At 43.1% G+C, this 20,121-nt stretch overlaps 2 protein-coding genes across 6 annotated transcripts in view; one reads left to right on the forward strand and one right to left on the reverse strand.

The window, feature by feature from the left end:
• On the reverse strand, nucleotides 1-14,780 carry HOATZ (HOATZ cilia and flagella associated protein). 4 transcript variants are annotated; one of them, XM_088657867.1, is made up of 6 exons: nucleotides 11,990-14,780; nucleotides 9,784-9,857; nucleotides 4,884-4,943; nucleotides 4,665-4,714; nucleotides 1,247-1,295; nucleotides 1-230 (listed from the first exon to the last, which is right to left on the reverse strand). In XM_088657867.1, exons 1-6 carry the CDS (start codon nucleotides 12,303-12,305, stop codon nucleotides 180-182), a joined length of 600 nt encoding a protein of 199 aa, XP_088513993.1. In that variant the 5' UTR covers nucleotides 12,306-14,780; the 3' UTR covers nucleotides 1-179. The 4 variants fall into 4 exon arrangements, with proteins under 4 accessions (XP_088513993.1, XP_060139068.2, XP_060139069.2 ...); XM_060283085.2 differs by having other exon boundaries at nucleotides 1-262; XM_060283086.2 differs by lacking the exon at nucleotides 1-230 and having other exon boundaries at nucleotides 727-1,295.
• The window catches only part of BTG4 (BTG anti-proliferation factor 4), a 23,434-nt gene continuing 15,502 nt past the window's right edge, over nucleotides 12,190-20,121 (forward strand). Inside the window, exon 1 of one of the 2 annotated variants that reach the window (XM_088657861.1) lies at nucleotides 12,190-12,462. In XM_088657861.1, the coding sequence (XP_088513987.1) occupies nucleotides 12,413-12,462 (50 nt within the window). In that variant the 5' untranslated portion in view covers nucleotides 12,190-12,412. The remainder of the gene's footprint in view (nucleotides 12,463-20,121) is intronic. The other variant, XM_088657862.1, reaches the window with a different exon arrangement.

A 20,121-nucleotide genomic window follows, 5' to 3' on the forward strand; every position in this document is an offset into this window, starting at 1 on the left:
TGTTGTAAGGCCATCAGGCTTAAATATATATTTATTTTCTTTGAAAATCAAGAATGACATAGAAAAATGTAAACTTATTACATTAACACAGACCTTGTAATAGATCTTAGCAGATCAGTGTAGGGAGGAAAAAGCATTCTGCATTACATCATTTTAACGAATCTGGAGAATGTAATCTTCTAAGCATCCTCTGCAATGCATGCTCTCAGACTCAGTTGCCTATCTATGAACTGGAAAGAATAAATGCAAGTCTCTGAGAGATCTGAAATACAGACATTTATTTTTTAAAAAATACATTTATATTTTGCAAAGCTCTATACAGATGGATGGAAAACGTTTCTTCTTCAATATTGACACAGCTGTACCCATCCCAACTATTTTCTTCATGGTTTTAAGAGTGTAAAGTATTGTTAAAGTCATAAAGTAGAACAAAAATTCTTGTCCCCACAACTCAACAGTGTCAATTTGTGCACACTGAAAACAAGGTGGTAGATTTAGCTCTTGCTAATTTATCTCCATGTATTAATGCCAAAGACCAGCGAAAAGACAGTACTGAAGCAGGGATTCTAGGCAAAATTCACTAGGCAATTTTCTGCCAGAGAAAAATGGTTACTATGTAGTGAAATCCTATGCAGGTTTACTCAGAAGTAAGTCCCAAAGGAGCTTATTCCCCAGGAAGTGTGCACAGGATTGCAGCCTTAGAGACGTAATACAATAGGACATCAATTAAACCCTGAAAACTAGAGTATTTTATTTCAGTGGACATGTTTTTGTGGAGAGACATTTTCTTAAAAATGTGCATTACAGGTTCCTGATCACCATTTTTTTGTCACAGAGGAACATCACATCTGGGTTTTAATCTTGGGGGCATGGCCTCTACCAAACCAGAAAATGATAGAAAGATCACTCCTAAGTGCACTGAAAGATTAACTTTTCAACATGCATGATACAGGCTGGTGTTTCAAAGCCAGTTTATTGTATTCAGCATTTCTAACCATGCCTTGTTGCTTGGCATGACAAACTAATAAATTTACTAGCCAAATTGAATAATCTATTAGCTTTTGACATAGGGCACTCTTCTCAAATTCTTTAGGAAGAAAGTTAGCCAGGGAGTCCCACAAGGGCTCAGCATCCGAACATCCCAAGGCAGAATACGATGACGAACAGGACAGGATTTCTGAATAGACAAAGACCTCTCTCTCCAAGTTGTTCACGTTGACCAAAACGCTCAAGGTAAAGCACTTACACTTTCTTTATCCTCAAGGTCGGAATCTGATACCTTTGTTTTAATTACGCTGAAACCAAACAAGAAAATGCACTAAGAATACAAGTTAATAGCTGTCACACTTTTTGAAACAATATATGAACTGAAACACAACTATTCTTTGAAAATCTCACTCATACAAATTTTGCAGTTCAGTTCTACAGCTAAATATTGCGTGGTACCTTGGTTCTTGAACTTAATCTGTTCTGAAGAAGACGAAGAAGAAGATAAAGAGGAGGAGGAGGAGAAGTTTGGATTTGATATCCCGCTTTATCACTACCCTAAGGAGTCTCAAAGCAGCTAACAATCTCCTTTCCTTTCCTCCCCCACAACAAACACTCTGTGAGGTGAGTGAGGCTGAGAGACTTCAGAGAAGTGTGACTAGCTGCATGTGGAGGAGTGGAGACGAGAACCCGGTTCACCAGATCACGAGTCTACCGCTCTTAACCACTACACCACACTGGCTCTCAGAGTCTGTTTGACTCCCGAAACCGTTCAAAAACCAAGGTGTGGCTTCCGATTGGATGCAGGAGCTTCCTGCACTCAAGTGGAAGCTGCAGCGGATGACTGGCTTCCGAAAAACGTTCACAAACTGGAATAGTTACTTACAGGTTTCCATCGTTTGGGAGCCAAGCCATTCGAGTACCAAGGTACCACTGTATATTAAAGTGTGAAAATAACTGCATATATTAGTGAAAATAGCATACAAAAATGCATTATATTAGACAAAATTGTATAGAAATTTGTACAGTAGTTGAATTCTGCATGCAAGTGCTGATGAATTTTATGAGAACTTTTTATTCTTAAAAAAATTGCAAACTGATGCGGAAATGTGAAGAACTGAACTTGACCAGAAAAACAAAACACCGAGGGAAGCTGAAATTGACAGATTCTCCCATTCCTACCTCATGCAGCACACTTAAATTTTGCCTTGCTATGGAGATGGAACGATAAAGAGAAGAAGTGGAAGCTGTTTCTGTGAGTGGTGAAAGGGAGGGAAAGGGCTTTACAGGAAGTGATTTTTTCAATCTCTGCTATATTTAGTTTAAGGACGTAGTTAAATGAGCATGAAGAATAATCAGTGAGACAGAAAGAAGAAAGGGGGAAGTCATCAGTCTATGAATTGTTGAAAATTGCAAAGGTTTTTGAACAAGAACATCCATTCTCACTTCCTCCCAGTGAGATAGATGAGAATAGCCCCCAAATACTTTAGTAAGAGGATGGACCCAAAGAATGGTGTCTTTGTTCAGGGATTGTGTGCCTTTAACCACTGTGCCGACCATGCTAGCAGACCTCCTATGGCACATTGATGGGCCTGGAACTCCTACCTGGGAATTCACTGATCCATTGAGAGGCAGAATTCTCTCCACATAGTAAGGAAACCACACTGGATGAAAAACTAGATTGGGGGTGGGCAGAGAGGACCCGGGAGTAAGAACAAGCAAGTAGAAGGAATTGTTTCAGATCATTTCATGGGAGCAGCTTGGGATTCCCAGCAAAAGCACCACTGAAGTGGATGCAGCATGTGCAGGCAGGGAGAGGAGGAGGAGTTTGATCTTAGAAGAATGTCTTTCAGAAAGACAGCACGGTAAAGCCTCAATGAACTCCCAAAAAGTCAGCTGGAACAAATAAGGAATTCTCCACCATCCATCTTAGCTGTCATTTCTAGTAGGAACCACTGCAGCCAGAACAACCAACAAAAAAGCCAGAAGCACTTCTCAAGAGGCTTTTCAGAAACTGGAGTTACCATGGGATTTCTTAGGGAAAGGTACCAGGAAACCCAACAAAGTGAGAGGTGGACCTGCAACCATTCTAATAAATGTCCCCCCCCCCCCCAAGAAAAATGTGTGCTGGAACTCACCATGAAGTTGTTACAGTAAGTCGCCGGGTGACTCAGGGCAGCCCTGAACTCAGGGCAGCCTGTTTGACAACAGCTGTGTTCACTGCCCGTGGAGGTGCTAAAAGCTATGGCAAGCTGTCCCTCTAGCTTGTTTAAAGGTCGCCCCTGGTTTTGGTGCAGGTCAAATAAATGCGCCCCTGCCCCTCCCTCATTCTCTTGGATTCAGGCAGATGGCTAGGGCAGCTCAGAAGGGCCCTCATGCAAACGCATGCAACACCATGGCTGGAAAGCTTAAAGCCCTATGGGACGGAGCCGATTTGTATTTCCCTTTCTTCAATCTGTCTCCCATGTAGCGGCAGCAGGCTTTTAGCAGCCTCATTTTTTTTGTTTTCTATTGCAGAATCCACAGGAAATCCTAAAATTGGAGGAGGCCCCAGAAACCCTTTAGTCTAACCCCCACGCTCATTACTAAACTGTAACAAGCTAGGGGTTTGAATTCTACTTTCTTGTGGGTCATAAGCTGCCCTGGCTGAGAAAAATTCTATCAATTAACACATTAAAAAGGAAGAATTTGCTGAGTGAAGGGGTGTGTGAGATGCCAAGTCAGCTCTTCCAGAGGGATGGTTTTTAAAAGATGTGGCTTTTAATTTCTTATGGCTTTATTCTCCTCCCCCCATTGCTGAATCCAAACCCTGCCAATAATAATTAGTAAGAGCTGCTACTTTATGCTGCCAGGTTTTACATGTTTTAGTCAGTGTTGGAGAAAATAGTTTCATTTTACTGTGAAGTGTGTGCCTCAATATCTCTCCAGTCCTATTCAGTCTGCCCCTTGGGCACATAAATAGTCCCCCAGCAACACATCATTTTAAGACTAAAAGAAAAAAAATAGTAAAGATCTTCATAGTAAAATGAAATTACTTTGACAATGGTTATCTACTCCATCATTGTTTATACGCACATTGCCGGAGGTAGGGATGTGCTTGAGAAAGTGTGGATTAAGCCAGCCCTGCAAAGTAAGCCATTGTTGTTTTATCCATTTTGCTGGAGTAAGCAGGGAATTAAAGTAGTATATGGCAACCCTGAAGTGTAGTCCATAGTTCTTTTTCTGGCATGTTTGTTTTCTTCCTAAGGAAATGAAGAGTGTGCGGGGAATTGGCTGTAGAAGCAGTGCAATAACCTGTGGGTTGGAGGGTGTAAAGAGAGCCAGGGGAAAAAAATGGAGGGTTTCAACTATAAGTGGAGTGACTTGGAATACAAGTTTCTCAGAGGCCCGGTTTACCAAGAACTTGCCATCATTTAGTCACCGGACCTACCAGAAATGAAAGGCCTGCTCTCTTGTGCTAATTATGTTTATTTCTTTTGAGTATTTAATTCCCACCCCTGGCCTAGAGAAATTCCTACTGACAATCATGAGTGAACATCATCCAAACTCTGTTTTTTTCATCATTAGCATCCTGTAAAAATGTGTGATAAGTTGCAGGGTGCAAAAAACCCTGGAGGTTTCACATTAAAAAAATTATAAAAATGATTAGAGACAAACAAGAAATAAAGCAATATTACCTTTCACGAGGTCTGATCTTTGGCTTATATGGCTCAGATACCATTTCTTTCTGAGAAATAAATATAGTTAAGTATAAGTATAGTATAAGTATAAGTATAGTCACACTGTAGGCACCAACAAAACCAAGTATCATTATCACTACTGGCACATCAAATATGTACCATTTCTTGTTACTATGGCATGCAAAACATTAAGAAAAGAATAATACTCCATTTTACCGCAATCCTCTCTTCCCTTTGTTTCTTCAGTAATGCTAATATTTCCTCTCTCTTCTTGCTCTGAAAGGAAATATAGTAGCAATAATTAAGTGCAGAGAAATGAATCTGGGACACTTCACACAAACTTGTTGAACCTGGGTGAGTAGTAAAGTGACCCTGTAGAGAAGAAATGTTTGTATAGCCAACCTTTCAATTCCACACATCGTATGCTAACGGATGAGCCAAATTAATTTTGGAGATCCACCTGCCTCAAGCTCATCCAACTGATAGAGAACTTCAACCATGTACTGGCTTACACATTCAGCTATAAATCAAGACTGCTTTGTTCAAGTCTCATCCTCTGCTATGAACTCACAAGCCACACACTCTCTCCATGTCAGCTTGTACACTTATAGGGTTGCTGATAAGGATTATTTTTATTTTTAAATTTTATTTATTAAATTTATATACTGCCCTTAATCTGGCAGTTCACAAGATAATGGATCGGTTTCAGGCTAACTTAGCTGAACGGAAGTCTCATTAAATTCAATAGGACAAGTCAACCATAATTAGAGAAATTGGAGAATTCCATTGGAAATTGAAAGGAGAGCAGCAATTAATCAGGAATGTAAGCAATTACGAGCGTGTTTTAGTCTGCAAACATTACATAAATAATTATGTTATTTTCTGCATTACTTGAGGTTTCCCTTCTACTGAAACTGATCATGTACTGTAATTAATTATGTCAGTATTAACCATAGCAGCAAGTGAGAATAACATAGCTTCTAGAAGAAGCTAAACTGTAGCAGAATGGAAACAGTGCTGATTGTGATGCACACGGGACATGATGGAAATAAATGCTTCTGTGCATCCCTTAGGCATGACTTACGTCCCACTGATTTAATTGGAAACAAAGGGCAACTAACTCTCTCTGGATCCAACCCAATGGGTTGAAATGCTAAGCACATCAGAAGGAGAGGCTAATGCCAAACACATGCTCTGTAAGCTACCACACCCCAAACAGCAAACCTCAAGTTCAAGCAAAGGAAAACAGAATGTTTTGCTCCTCTGAAAAATCTCCATTCCTCCTGCAAGGCAACAAATTACTTTTGTTCTGAATGATATGGAATTTAGACTTCTAGAGCACTAGTCTGGCCTGATGATCTATAATTTTGCAGGATGCATGTGGACTTAATACGGTAGTTCTGCCAGTTGTGTTTCAAAAGCAGAAAAGAGGGATATAGTGAGAATGCTGCATCTTTTGTTGTGGGAGTTGCTTGGATAAAACAAAATAGCCTGGAAAATTCTCAAGTGCAACAAAAGGGGAAATGAATTCATTCTTGCGATGTTTTGTCAACAGATTTAGATTCTTAGGCTTTCAATCAGTCACAGCTCTTGTGAAACTTCTGCTCTTGAAGAAACCGCTTCCAAATGAGATGGTTACACACCAGGGTTAGTTTGGACCTTTACTATATTTCATTTCTCCGGTTTAATCAAGACTTGTAAAGATTATTGATTTATTTAGAAAATGTATAAACAGCTTCATCAAAAAATTATCCTAGCAGTGCACAAATAAACACAAATAAAACATGGGTAAAATTCACAAACCATTTAAAAGCATATATGCATCAAACTATCAAAAGTGATATACTACATATTATATAAGAACCACCCTATCTGAGCTTCTAGGTAGCTTATGATGCATTTCCAGTGCAACAACCTTGAGAAGTTGGTTGGTTAAGAAGATGTTGCTGGATTATACAGTTCTTGCTGCAGCTTTACTGAGTCTCTTTTATGGATTTTAGTAAGGTTTTTTAATTGTGATGTATTGTTCCCCCCACCTTCTGATTTGCATTATGTTCTTAAATTTTTAAAAGTAATTTAGAGACTTTTTGTAGCAAGTGACTAATAAACTGAAAAAATAAAAACCATATGGCTGTACAGAATAATTTTCTTGCCAAAATCAACCAGACTTGCTGATGACTTATGATATGCAAAACTGAGTAGTCTTGAGCTCACATCTTTTTGTGGCTAAAATATTTAACAAAATAACCGGGGAGGGGGGAACGTTGAACAAACTCACTTCTCTTAATCCAATTTCTACTAGGTAGGTTTAATGGATGTTGCTAGATAAAATCCATTATATGGTTATTAATTGCAATAAGTAGGAATGCAGGCTTGCAAGAAACAGCTGCAGACCTCAGCACTTTTTAGCTCCTCCTAACGACTGCTTGAATCTGGCTTCCTTCCCAGCCCTGAGATATAAAGCTTTTCATTTAATATAAAAAGAGGGGGAGAGAAGCCCTCTAAAATTTGACTAAAATTAGGGAAATATCCTCAAATTACAGGCTAGCACTAGCAGCCATAGCACAATACTGTAACATTATATGGTTTACAGTAATGTTACTTACACTTTCAATTAGCTTAATGATAAATGTGTGCAGTGAGCCAGGAGACAAAAGATGCTTAGTTCCACAGTGATTCTTCAGGAGTTAATCAGCTAAGAGCCAACATGGTGTTTCCCCATCAAGATATATAGAACAGTGGTCAATTTCCCGGTTACATCTGCTGCAGCATCATAAATGATGTGGTCCCAACAAGTCTAGAACTGATATAACTGTTGCTCCTGGAGCCTGCGCTTCCTACATCCTCTGACAGCAACTTACCTGGAATTTTCCTTGATTGACTGAGTCCAATGGACTGTACTGCCAGACTGGTTCCCCATATCCTACAATGCTGGCTATAAATGCCTCCCCTGACAGCCAGAGTAGTCACTATTGTAACTAAGAACTTCTGGTTGCTTTTCTCTGTTCAGCCTGGCTTTGTTTCTATGTTTGAACTTGATTTCCAGAACCAAAACGTGAATTAGACCAACAGCATCCTTGTTCTCAGAGGACAGCCCACAGTCCACAATGGAAACAGTGATCCTGACCTAAGGATTCATGGCTAAAGAACCAACTTTTTGGGTTTGAAAGCAACATTTGTTCACTAGAATCCTTCATATTTACTTAGAAGCAAGTGGGACTTACTTTCTAACATGCTTAGGGTTAAACCTTACTGTGTTTGAAAGCCTTATAATCTGGTGTTTTTTTTTAAATCTCTTCCAAAGCTTTGTGAGGAAAATCACCATTATTCTCAAGTTAAGTCTACATAAATTTCAGTAATTTGGGGATGAAGTTGGGTTTTGGAATGCAGGTATCCCACAATGAATCTGCTTTAAATTGAATCAGAATAGCTGTAAGAAGGCATCACTTTCCCATTCCATTCTGTATTTGCAGCATGCAGCCCTGTTTTTCATTCTGCTGTAATTAGTAATGTAATTTTCCCTGTCTTAACATTCTTTCACCCCACCCATTTCAGTGCAGAGGAAGTTGAATGCAAATAGGGAAGAAACATAATCTATTATGTATCATTGTGGGCTGAAAGCAACAACAGCAGTAAACACTGTATTCCAGACATGAGATGAATAAGCGAACACCAGCAATTTCTGCTCCTGTCAGAATTCCCCGGCATCCCTATGAATTGGACCATAGGTCCATCTAGCTCAGTACTGTCTGCACTGACTGCCAGCAGCTCTCCAGGGTTTCAGGCAGGAATCCTTCTCAGCCCTACCTGGAGACTCTGGAGATTGAACCTGGGAGCTTCTGCACACAAAGCAGATGTCCCTCTGCCACTGAAACACTGCCCTTTCCTTACACCTAAATCCAAATCAATATCCACTGCCCCATACCAAGGTTGTGTTGTAGTCAGTATATACTCAGTGTGCAGCAGGAATTGCAAGCTTACAGCTGGTGGGCAGAATCTGTCTCACAAAGCAATTTTGTATGGCCCAAGGCAGGCCATCCAAACTTTAATCAAGGTTTGGAAACGGTTTGCCCTCCATTTCACTCACTAGGAATACAAAATGCTTTCAAGAATTGTGTGCAAAAAGGAAAAAAGAAGAAGAGATTTCTATGCAATGTCCTTGTCATATGTTGTTGTTTAGTCGTTTAGTCGTGTCCGACTCTTCGTGACCCCATGGACCATAGCACGCCAGGCACTCCTGTCTTGCACTGCCTCCCACAGTTTGGTCAAACTCATGTTCGTAGCTTCCTTGTCATATACCCATATCCAAACACACCTTTTCCATAAACAGGGCTAGGAGCACACTAAATTGCACAGCAACAGAAACAAGGTGCTTTAGTGAGCAAAGAATCCAGCTGAGAATCTTAGATTTCATTTCTTTTGAAATCAAGTTTGTATCCCTCATGGCTGCAAAGATATGCTTTGAACATGCATTGGCTATGGCTGCTAAAATCTCCAAAGCCAGAGGAGCAGCTGAGTAAGATTTGCACATAAATTATACAAGTTACCAAAGCCAGCTTTTCTTATGGAGTCTCTAGACGCAGATGCAGAATTTATTATTATTTTAATACAGCCCTGTCCATAATTGTTAAGTACCTGTTGCTAAGTGGCATTGGGTTTGTCTAGTAAAATGCATTTCTGGGCTCAAACTAGGTATTGACTGGAGAACAGGGGGTGCCCAAGAATACAGTTCTCTCTCTCTCTCTCTGATGCAGCAATAAAAGGCTTGCTTATTTTTCTGCCCAATCACTGGTGAAGCACAAATCTTTAAGAAAGGCCATTTCAATCTTTTCAAATTTATGTTTCTAATCCAATGCGCTTGCATGTCTTCCTCTCTCTCTCAGATTTACAATGCAATTTAATTATCTCAATTTCTTCAGTGAAAGAGATAATCAGATAGAAAGGCTTCTGGAGTGGAGGGGCTAACCTGTACAAACAATATCGAAATATCTACATGTATATAATTATCTACTTACATTCTAATCATTTTTCAGGAAAGACCCTGAAAAATAATCTAAAACACAAACGTATTATTATTATTATTATTATTATTATTTTGAGAGGGAAGGAATCTTACCTTCTTAATATACTGTTCCTTCGAATCACTTTCCTCAGCAATACTAGTTTCTGTGCTTTTGTCATCTTCTTTTCCTAAATAAAACAAATGAAAGTAAATCAGTGATCTTGTAGTCCTAATTCCATTTACCTGGGAATAAGCCCCATTTATGGAATAATTCAAAATTGTATGGTTACAGGTAGGTAGCCGTGTTGGTCTGGATCGAAGTAAAATAAAAAAATTCCTTCAGTAGCACCTTAAAGACCAACTAAGTTTTTATTTTGGTATGAGCTTTCGTGTGCATGCACACTTCTTCAGATACCAATCTGAAGTGTGTATCTGAAGAAGTGTGCATGCACACGAAAGCTCATACCAAAATAAAAACTTAGTTGGTCTTTAAGGTGCTACTGAAGGAATTTTTTTTATCAAAATTGTATGGAGCAATAGCCACTAATACCTAAGCAAACGATGGTAAGATAGAATGAAGGCATACAGCAAGGTGAGAAGGGTGAATGGTTAAGGTAGACTCCCCAAAAACCGAACAGCTGTCCATTTTTAGTCAGAATAGAGCCAATTTCCCCAAAGATCTCTTGTCTAATCACCTGCAGACAATTCCTACCCCCTGCAGGCAAACCAACAAGTAGCTACTTCTAGATCTGCTGAAAAGTTTTCAGCAGATCTAGAAGTAGCTACTTGTAGGTTTGCCTACAATTTTGGGTACTCCTGTGGCCAGGAGGAGGCACATTAAATAGTGGGGTGATCTGGAGAAGAAATGGAAAATCATTTCCTAGGGCAAAGAGACCCTGCATTCACTTCAAATCAACTCTGCAACGTGAATTGTGGGTTGACTGGAGAATATGTGGGCTGGTGTCAGGACTTACAGGCAAAGAGGGCTATCCGCTGCCCTCAGGAAATTGGGGTGGCAACCCACCGGCAATTATTAGTAAGAGGAGGAAAACAGTGGTTCCTCCCTCCGACCCCCGTAGGCAGTGTCTCCTCCAGTTTAACAAAGGGATGCCTCTGGTATCCCACCTGATTACTCTGCGGGCAGTTGGGGGCTCCTAATGATAAAAAGGTAGATAAGCTTGAAGGGGTGGCCTTAGATCTAATAGAGGATGCTCACCCAGACCCCATGAATAGAACAGTAACACCCCAGAAGATGGGGAGATGGTGGCCCATGGTAGTAACTTCAAGACTAATAGAAGGGGAGGCTGTTGAACAAGTGTGGTCAAAATGTTGGATGAGGACCTGCAAGGCCCACATAGCCACGGAGCTCCCTGGGTGACTTGTGGGGATCTGTCCCTCTCTCAGCCTATCCTACCCTGCAGGGTTGTTGTGAGAACCACTTAAATATACACTCCTAGTAGCAGTTTGCTGGACTTAGGACCTGTGAGGCCAGGGTTCAAATCCCCACTCAAGCATCTCTCAGCCTAACCTACCCTGCAGGGCTGCTGGGAGGGTAAGATGGAAAGAACCATGTAGGTCACATTGAGCTCCCTGGAGGGAAGTGTGGTAAAACAATACAGTGGTACCTTGGTTCTCAAATGCCTTGGTATTCAAACAACTTGGTACCCAAACACTGCAAACCCGGAAGTGTGTGTTCCGGTTTGCGAACTATTTTCGGAAGCCGAACGTGCTCTGTTTCGAGAGCTATGCTTCTAATTTGAGTGCTGCACTTCCGTTTTGAGTGTTATGCAAGAGGTCTGTCCGTTTTTGCTATTTATTTTGCGTTTTTGTTTTTGCGGCTTTTTGTTTTGTTTTTGTGACTGTGTGGAACCCACTTCAGCTACTGATGGATTGATTGTATGACTGCAGTACTGTACATTGTTTATTGCTTTCATTTTATGGATCAATGGTTTCGTTAGATAGTAAAATTCATGTTAAACTGCTGCTTTAGTCTATTTTGCATTACAGTACTTTCTATGAGAAAGCGCTCCTTTGGTTTTGGAACGGACTTCCGGAACGGATTAAGTTTGAGAACCAAGGTACCACTGGACAACACAACGAAACAGGCCCAGGGCTGAGGATTCGCACGCAGGCCAAGCCCCCTTTTTCCCAGGGGAGAAGGGACACGTACTCTGCACGTGCCTCGGGGCACCCTGACCTTCCCCTCACTCGGAGCCTGCGGGGAGGAGGAAGCCCTGCCGGGGGAAAAGAAGTGGGGACGAGAGGAGGAAGGGAGGGAGGCAGGGAAGCCCAAGGAACCAGTGGCGCTTCTTCTCCTCACTGTAGTCGACGCCGTGGGCGACCTGCAGGTTGGTGCCGCTCGGCGCCTCCGCCCGGGAGCCCTTCCTGGAGCCGGAGCAGCTGGCCGAGTCCCTTCGCGGCCCCAGGCGGGACTCGAGTGGCGGCTGGAGGGTGACGGAGTTCCAGAAGGACTTGGCCAGCGTCACGTCCTGCTCGCAGGAGCCCGCGAAGGCCAGGAAGGCGGGAGAAGGCAGCGGCGTCGGAGAAGCCATGGCGGCCGCGGCTGCCGTCGTCGGAGGGACCTCAGGCCTCGGCGTCTCCGGCCTCGGCGTCTCCATGGCGCCCGGAGTCTCCATGGCGCCCGGAGGAGGAGGAGGAGGCCTCGCGCTCTCCTTCCCGCCTTTGCGCTCCGGCGGCTCACCTGTCTCCCGCAACCGTCGCTCTGGGCCTCCCGCTACCCCGGATGAAGGGAGATTCGGAGCAGGAGGCAGAAAGCGGGGTGGCCGGGGAAAGGTAGCGTGGCCTGGGCCTCAGGATAGTACTATTTGTCTTCTATTCGTTTCATAACATTGATTTCTTTTATGTATATAATAATTTGTATTAGTTTTCCATTGCAATCCAATAACAGCCTCATTATAACAACGTCAAATTATTATACAATTACTAATACCAATCATTCAGATACCAAATTATATAAATGCCCTCCCCCCGCCATAGCTGCCAAGTTATCCCTTTTTAAAGGGATTTTCCCTTATGCTGAATAGGCTTCCTCGTGAGAAAAGGGAAAACTTGGCAGCTATGCCCCCCGCATGCTAGAATTTATGGTCTGATGATTTACTTTATTTCTGCATTCCAAAATCTTACTAATTTCACTTACACTCCCGTAAAAATAGCAATCCCTTATACAACAATGGCAATATTAACAACTTCCATTCCATTCATATTGACACATTAAATGATTTATAAAACTACAGGTGAGTCACTCAAACTATATATCCTTGTTCTTCCTGTGTGTGGCAATTATTCTGTCTGTGATGTTTCTTCCTGTCCTTGTAAAATAATATGATGGAGAACAGCAACAACCGGGGAATGAGAGGCATAATATTTCATAACATTCATTTCTGTACCGCCTCCACTGTAAAGTAACCCTCAGAGTGTAATTATTTCATTGTTTCCCATTTATTAAATTTGTATTAAATTCCATACCCTCTCAACGTTTCTCTGATGAAAATAGGGACGTCCCATTCCATAATAATAACTTTACCATTTGTACTCCTCCCATCGTTGCCCTAGCCACTCTGGGCGGCTTCCAGCACATACAAAAACATGATTTAAAATGTTTCCTATACAGGGCTGCCTTTCAGATGGCTCGGGAGTTGGAGAACTCCACACCCTCCCAACATTTCTCTGATGAAACTAGGGGCATCCTAAGGAAAAGCGGGACATTCTGGGATCAAATCAGAAACTGGTATGGCTTCTTGTAAAATCAGGGCTGTCCCTGGAAAATAGGGACACTTGGAAGGTCTGCCCTTCATCTGTAGATCTCGGGGTGGTTCACAACAAAAAGATTGCAAACCCCCCTAAAAAGAACCCACTTAGAATGGCATCATCAGGTACGCAGGGCACCTTTTTTCTAGAAGAAAAGTATTGATTAAAAATGGTGCACTTACTGTAACAACTGGTGAGTATTGGCACCTTTTTTCGTAGCAGAATCACTGGGCATCATTGAGATGTTGCAGGACAACAAGTTCCATCAGTCCCAGTCAGCACAATATGCTACCTGGGACTGATGGGAGTTGTAGTCCAACAACATCTTGAGGGCACCGGGTTGGCAGAGGTTGCTCCAGAAAAAGTGTAACCAACAGGATGCTCTCCAAACGTTGAATTGCAAGTGCCATAATCCCTCACCATTGACCATACTGGCAGGGGCTGGTGGGAATTGTGGTCCACAATGTGGCATCATCTTGCGTGTTGTCTGTGTTCAGGGGAACATAGGATGCTGGCTGCTTTGTATTGAATTGGCTGTCTTCATCTGTCAATCACAGTGTTGTTGACACTAACCTGGTGGCAGCTCTGCGGGGTTTCAAGCAGGGTTCTCACCCAGCCCTACCTGGAGAGGCTGGGGGTCGAGCCAGAAACCTTTTTGCATTCGAAGCAGATGATCTACCTCTGAGCTAGGGCTCACTGATTCGGTGAGGCTGTATCACCATCACTGAACTCATTTCCTGCATTTGTAGGTGGGCAGCTCGTGAGGACCACTGTTGACAGGGTGCCCAAATGGTTGGTGTTTGCAGAGTTTTCAGGAATGCTGGGGGGGTGGGGGTGCCTGTCATTTTCCTGCTGTTTTCTAGTGTAGTTTCTTTCCTCCCATGTGAGCTGAGTATGCAGTAACCGTTGTGTAGGGATAGGGGCAGTGCATGTCTGGTCTGCGCATAATATGAGCATATGCTGGTACCACATACAGTGGTACCTTGATTTCCGAATGCCTCGACTTCCGAAGGTTTCGACTTCCGAAGTCCGCTAACCCGGAAGTATTTTTGCCACGTGCGGGCTCTGTGCATGCGCAAAGCGCAAAATCGCACTTTGTGCATGCACAAAATGGATGCTTCGACTTCCGAAGAGTGCCGCGGAACGGATCGCCTCCGTAAGTCGAGGTACCACTGTACTTGGGGCCCTGTAAATTAACAATAAGCTAATCATAATGGAGAGTCAGAATAACGATCTTGATAGTTTAGCAGAACGGCAGGCAGGTTTAACTTTTTATTTAACAAAATGTATACAACACAGATTCAAAAGACCTCTAAGTGATTTGCAAAAGACAATCTGAAATATTAATTAAAAATACCAATAAAAACAAACATTTAAAAAGTGTTTACATGTATATGTGTGTGTGTCTCTCTGTGTGTGTGATAAAACCAGTAATTTAAAAGCAATTATGCTTACTAAAATCACATTACACATAAAATCATTATCACAATTGTATGCTAAAATTACATGCCTCATTAGGTATGCTGGAAGATAAACATTTTTAGTAGGCACTGATAACAATGCAGCAAAGGTAGTATCAGTGGGGCAGGGTGTTCCAAAGAGTAGGGGCTGCCACACTGAAGAATTGATTCCTTGCAAGTGTGGAACAAACACTGGCCCTTACAAGCACCAGTGCCCAGATCTATGTGGTCTAGCAGGTACACATGAAGTACATAGGTGCCATCTTCTGGAGGGGACCTCTTCAGTTCTTTACCCTCTGTATTGATTTTTCTTCAAAGAATGCCACTTCCAGGTCTCAGTTGCCAAAGCTTCCATGCAAACAGTCATGTTTCCTAGCCAGAGGTGAGACAGGCCATTTTACCTGGCCGTGTTGTTAGTGACTGTTGCCTTCGTCAGTCAGCTAACTACACTGCCTGGTAACAAGGCTGGTGTTTAGACTCGTTTTCCAGCAGCCTAATTTCCTCCTCCTTAACTGTGAGCCTCCCACATTATCTTAAGTGACAGCAATTAGATTTAAACCTACATTTTGTAGTTAGATCTTACAGAAAATACATCCATCTCAACGGTTAATTTTCAAAAGGAGGGCTCAATCTGAACCCTGTGCTGAAGACAAAATGGTATGTTTGCACAGAATGGGGCAGGATGCTTCCTCTGCATTATGTACTTTATACCTGTGTTTAAACAGGATACATTTCAAAGATACAATATGCTTTACGTTTAAAATGTGGAAAAAAGTGATGGTGGTCTTGCAATTGCTATTATAGAATCACAAAGTTGGAAATAACCCATATAAATCTAGTTAAGTGTTCTTCAACCTGTGGCCCTTCAGGCTTCATTGGACTACAATTCCCATCATTCCTGACTTGGCCATGCTGGCTGGGGCTGGAGGGAGTTGGAGTCCAACAACATCTGGAGGGTGGCAGGTTCCCCATCCCCCCTTTAGCTTCTGGATATATTTGCACTTACTTAGGGTGAAGAGTGCGTAAAATAACAATACTTTTCCAGGCAGTCACCATTTGCTCCCCCATAAATTTCAGCAGTATTTTACTTCTATCTACTGTTTGCACATAGTTCTTTCAGCAGGGATCAAACTGCTGGTGCTCCTTTTTGCTCTGCCCACCAGGCATGTCGAGGAGAAGAAACGTAACCTGTCTCCTATTCCCTTACATGGCGTAAGGAAGAAAATGAGCACTATCTTTGAAAAAGGCCACTCTGGCCAACTCTTTCTGCCCCCCCCCCCCAAACCAAAGCATAGTAATTCATGCTCCATTTCAAAAACCAATACATTGATGGTGGAAAAAAGTCAGGGCTGGCTGAAAGGATGGAGGAGCTTTCAGTGTTCCCAAATGTGTGTATAATGACTTTGAGTATTGCATATGGACAAAAGCTAGAATCAGATAGCTGCAACCACGTACAACTTGCTTCACTTCTGTCAACTCTTGATTGCAAAGAGCACCCCATGTTACTCCTCTCTTGTGATAAAGGGGAAATACACAAGAAGCGGGGAATATTAAAAGGAGTTGAGTATGCAGAGTGAGCTCCCCTACTCTGTGGTTTATGTAGCACAACAGGAAAACGAGTCCTTAAATATACTACGGTTGCAGGATATCTGTCCTCCAGCAGCAGATTCAGGCCAGGTGACCTTCAACAGTGGATTTCTAAGGCAGTCTTTGCCAACCTGGTGCCAGTGTGCTGGCTGGGGCTGCTGGGGGTTGCAGTCCAGGAGGGCACCAGGTTAGCGAAGGCTGTGAAAGGCTAGGCCCCTCAAACTAGGATGCCGGGCGCCAGGGCCTTGCTTCCTACACCATTTAGACAGTAGGAGCGTCTGACTGTTATCCAGAGGTGACCCCTGAGCAGCGTTACGAAACTTCACCTGCTGACTCCGTCAGCACCCAGTCAGGTGACCCAGAGAACCAATGTAGCTCCACTGTGTTCTATAAATGGCATGCCCCATATGCTCTTCCTTCCCGTTTGGCAGGTTCCACTTCCTCAGGCACAGGGCTGCTTTGGGAACCTAGCCTTTTTTTGCCTGCCTTAGACTCTGGCACTTGCCGCTGTCTGCTTCTCTCTCCCACTTCACCCCTGGTGCTTTGCTTCTTCCTGATCCCAGGGCTCTGATCCCCCCCACCCCACCCCATTCAACCCTGGCCGAATTCTGCTGACAGGATCATGCCCAACCAGTGCTAAAATCGTAACAAGGCTGCCAGTGTGTTCCTAATGTTGCAGGTCACAGAGCAACACAGATTCTTGGCAACCATTCCAGTGTCCTTCCTTGAGTCAGCATCATCTCTTAAAAGCCCCTTTGTCTTGCTTGCTGGTGAGCTGGTGGCTTCTACGAAGAAACAGGATATTATGGACAGAGAGAGATAGTAATTCTTTGGGTTCAAGCTGAGAACCAGCTTTCCGGATGTTTTCTGCAGTGCTGGTGAGGTCTGCCATTGGGGGAATTCTGCGCCTTGTTTTGATAACAGTGAAGCTAGTGATTGCTCGGGAAAACGGTTACAATCAGCTAACTACACTGCCTACAAACCAAATGCTACAAACCAAATGCTACTTCTACAGCATCCGAGCCTGAAAAAGACAAAACGTTTCCAGCAATTACATCTCCCGTTCGCTCGTTCCTTTGCTTTGAAATAATAAAGTGCACTGTATTTTGCATGCTGCGCCAGGGCTGTGTGTATCCCTGTTTTCCAGCTGCTGGCAAAAAGTTAGGTAATGAAAGCAGAATTCAATCTGCTGTGAATCCTCGTTTTCCATATACCTGTATATATATTTTTAAATCAAGTTTCTCGTCTCAGATGGCCACAAAGAGCCTTGAAAGTCTGAAAGCAATACAGTACCTGGTAAACTCTCAAAAGCTAGAGGTGACTGGATAACGTCCTAGTGGTCAGAGAGAACGCTGCAGTGCCAACAGCCCCCAAAGTTCCCTCATGCTTTAGTGTGGCTGAGAAACAAACCTGAAGAATGTGGTGGGGGTCTATGGAGAGAAACAGGATTGGTTTTTTCCTCGGCTCCCACTCACTCTTACGGGGCCACAATCTTGGAGATTTGCAGGGGGCAAATCTAGCCCCAGCCCAATGGTGCCCTTCCTCTGATACAGATGGTTAAAAGGGAACCATCATTTGATGGCAGTGTTGTAATGGGTGGGGGCAAAGCCTAGCTTCCACTCTTTTCCAGCCTCAGGAAACAAGCACCCCCTCCCCTCCGAGCATGCAAGGTATCAGGGGGCTCAGCAATGCTGAGTGTTGCTTGCCCCAAACAGGGAACACGGGAACATAGAGAGCTGCCTTATACCAAATCAGACCATTGGTTCATGTAGCTCATTATTGCCTACTCTGACTGGCAGTGGCTCTCTGGGGTTTCAAGCAGGAATCTTCCCCAGCCGTACTTGGAGATGCCAGGAATTGAACCTGGGACCTCACTGCAGACAGGGCAGCTGCTGTACCACTGAGCTATGATCCTGCACCACCACATATTGGCCGTAGTCCAATCCCTTGTAGACCTCTACCAGAGACAAATTAGCAGCATCAGCATCAGGAATAAGGCCGGGTGGGTGGGAAATCAAACATTCCTCATATATCTCAAAAGTCTCATTTGCCTCTTAACATAGTATATCCAATACACCTCCTCTGGTACAAGTTACGTAAAAGAAACTGTAGCGTTTGCCTGTAAGAAGCTTACCTTGCAGTAATCCCGCCAACTTTATAATTAATTACAACAGCCTGGAACCGGTTCAAAACTTGATCTAGGAAGCAGGGGAAATCAACAACGCCTTTGAATTTCTTTTCCCTAATGGATAATCTCCTCCTTAACCTGCATTTTAGTTTCTTAAAGCTGCAAATCCTGTTGATGAAAGAGGGAATTCTTTTGGTGAAAAAAAAGAAAAAGGAAAGATCAACCTGAAAACTAACCTGCCCACCTCAATCTATCAATTTCTAAATCTGAATCACAGAACTGTAGAGTTGGAAGTGACCACGAGGGCCATCTAGTCCAACCCCCTGCAATTCACAAGAGGGCAAAGTTTGATTCTGACCGAAATAATATGCTCCATAAACAATAGATCCCACCTGTTCTGTCCCTGCTCTCTCAACAGCCTTTACACCAGACTGGCCTCAAACAAGACGTGGGGCAGTCCCAGGCCCGACGTTTGTGTATACTCTGTAGTCATGGATGCTCAGGTGTGGCACAGGTGTGACTACAGATTAGCTCTCTGAAGGGGGTGGATTGACTTCGCTATTGTGGTGGTTCATTGTGCAACGTTTCCATGGGTCACAGAATCATAGAGTTGGAAGGAACCCAAGGGGCATCTAGTCCACCCCCTACAATGCAGGAATCTCAGCTAAAGCATCCCAGACAGGTGGCCATCCAAACTCTGCTTAAAAACCTCCAAGGAAGGAAAGTCCACAGCCTCCCGAGGGAGACTGTTCCACTGTCGAACAGCTCTTACTGTCAGAAAGTTTATCCGTATGTTTAGTCAAATGTCCTTTCTTGTAACTTGAAGCCATTGGTTCGAGTCCTACCCTCCAGAGCAGGAGAAAACAAGCTTGTTCCGTCTTCCATGTGACAACTCTTAAGATATTTGAAGATGGCTATCCTATCTCCTCTCAATCTCCTCTTTTCCAGGATAAAACATACCCAGCTCCTTCAAGCACTCCTCGTAAGGCTTGGTTTCCAGATCCTTGATCATCTTGGTTGCCCTCCTCTGCACACATTCCAGCTTGGCAACATCCTTAAACTGTGGCACCCAGAATTGGACACTGTATTCCTAGTGTGGTCTGACCAAGGCAGAATAGAGTGGTACTATTACTTCCCTTGATCTGGACACTATACTTCTGCTGATGCAGCCTAGAATAGCAGCTTTTTTTGCTGCTGCATCACACTGTTGACTCATGTTAAACTTGTGGTCCACTAAGACCCCTAGATCCTTTTCACATGTACTGCTAGTAAGCCAGGTTTCTCCCATCTTATATTTGTGCATCTGGTTCTTCCTGCCTAAGTGCAGAACCTTACGTTTGTCCCTACTGAAATTAATTTCGTTAGCTTGGACCCAGTTCTGTTAAGGCCATTCTGAATTCTGATTCTGCCTTCTATCGCATTAGCTACCCTTCCTAGTTTGGTGTCATCTGCAAATTTGATGAGCATCCCTTCAGTTCCTTCATCCAAGTCATTTATAAAGAACATGGC

Source organism: Zootoca vivipara, chromosome 14 (assembly GCF_965207765.1).
Source record: "Zootoca vivipara chromosome 14, rZooViv2.hap1.1, whole genome shotgun sequence".
NCBI lineage: Eukaryota > Metazoa > Chordata > Lepidosauria > Squamata > Lacertidae > Zootoca > Zootoca vivipara.

Excerpts from the sequence above, each read along its gene's own strand:
- HOATZ (XM_088657867.1), bottom strand. The coding sequence starts at position 12,305 with ATGGAGACTCCGGGCGCCATGGAGACGCCGAGGCCGGAGACGCCGAGG. Across the intron at positions 9,858-11,989 it reads CGCCCACGGCGTCGACTACA|GAAAAGAAGATGACAAAAGC; the intron begins GTGAGGAGAAGA and ends TGTTTTATTTAG. Across the intron at positions 4,944-9,783 it reads AGGAACAGTATATTAAGAAG|AGCAAGAAGAGAGAGGAAAT; the intron begins GTAAGATTCCTT and ends ATTTCCTTTCAG.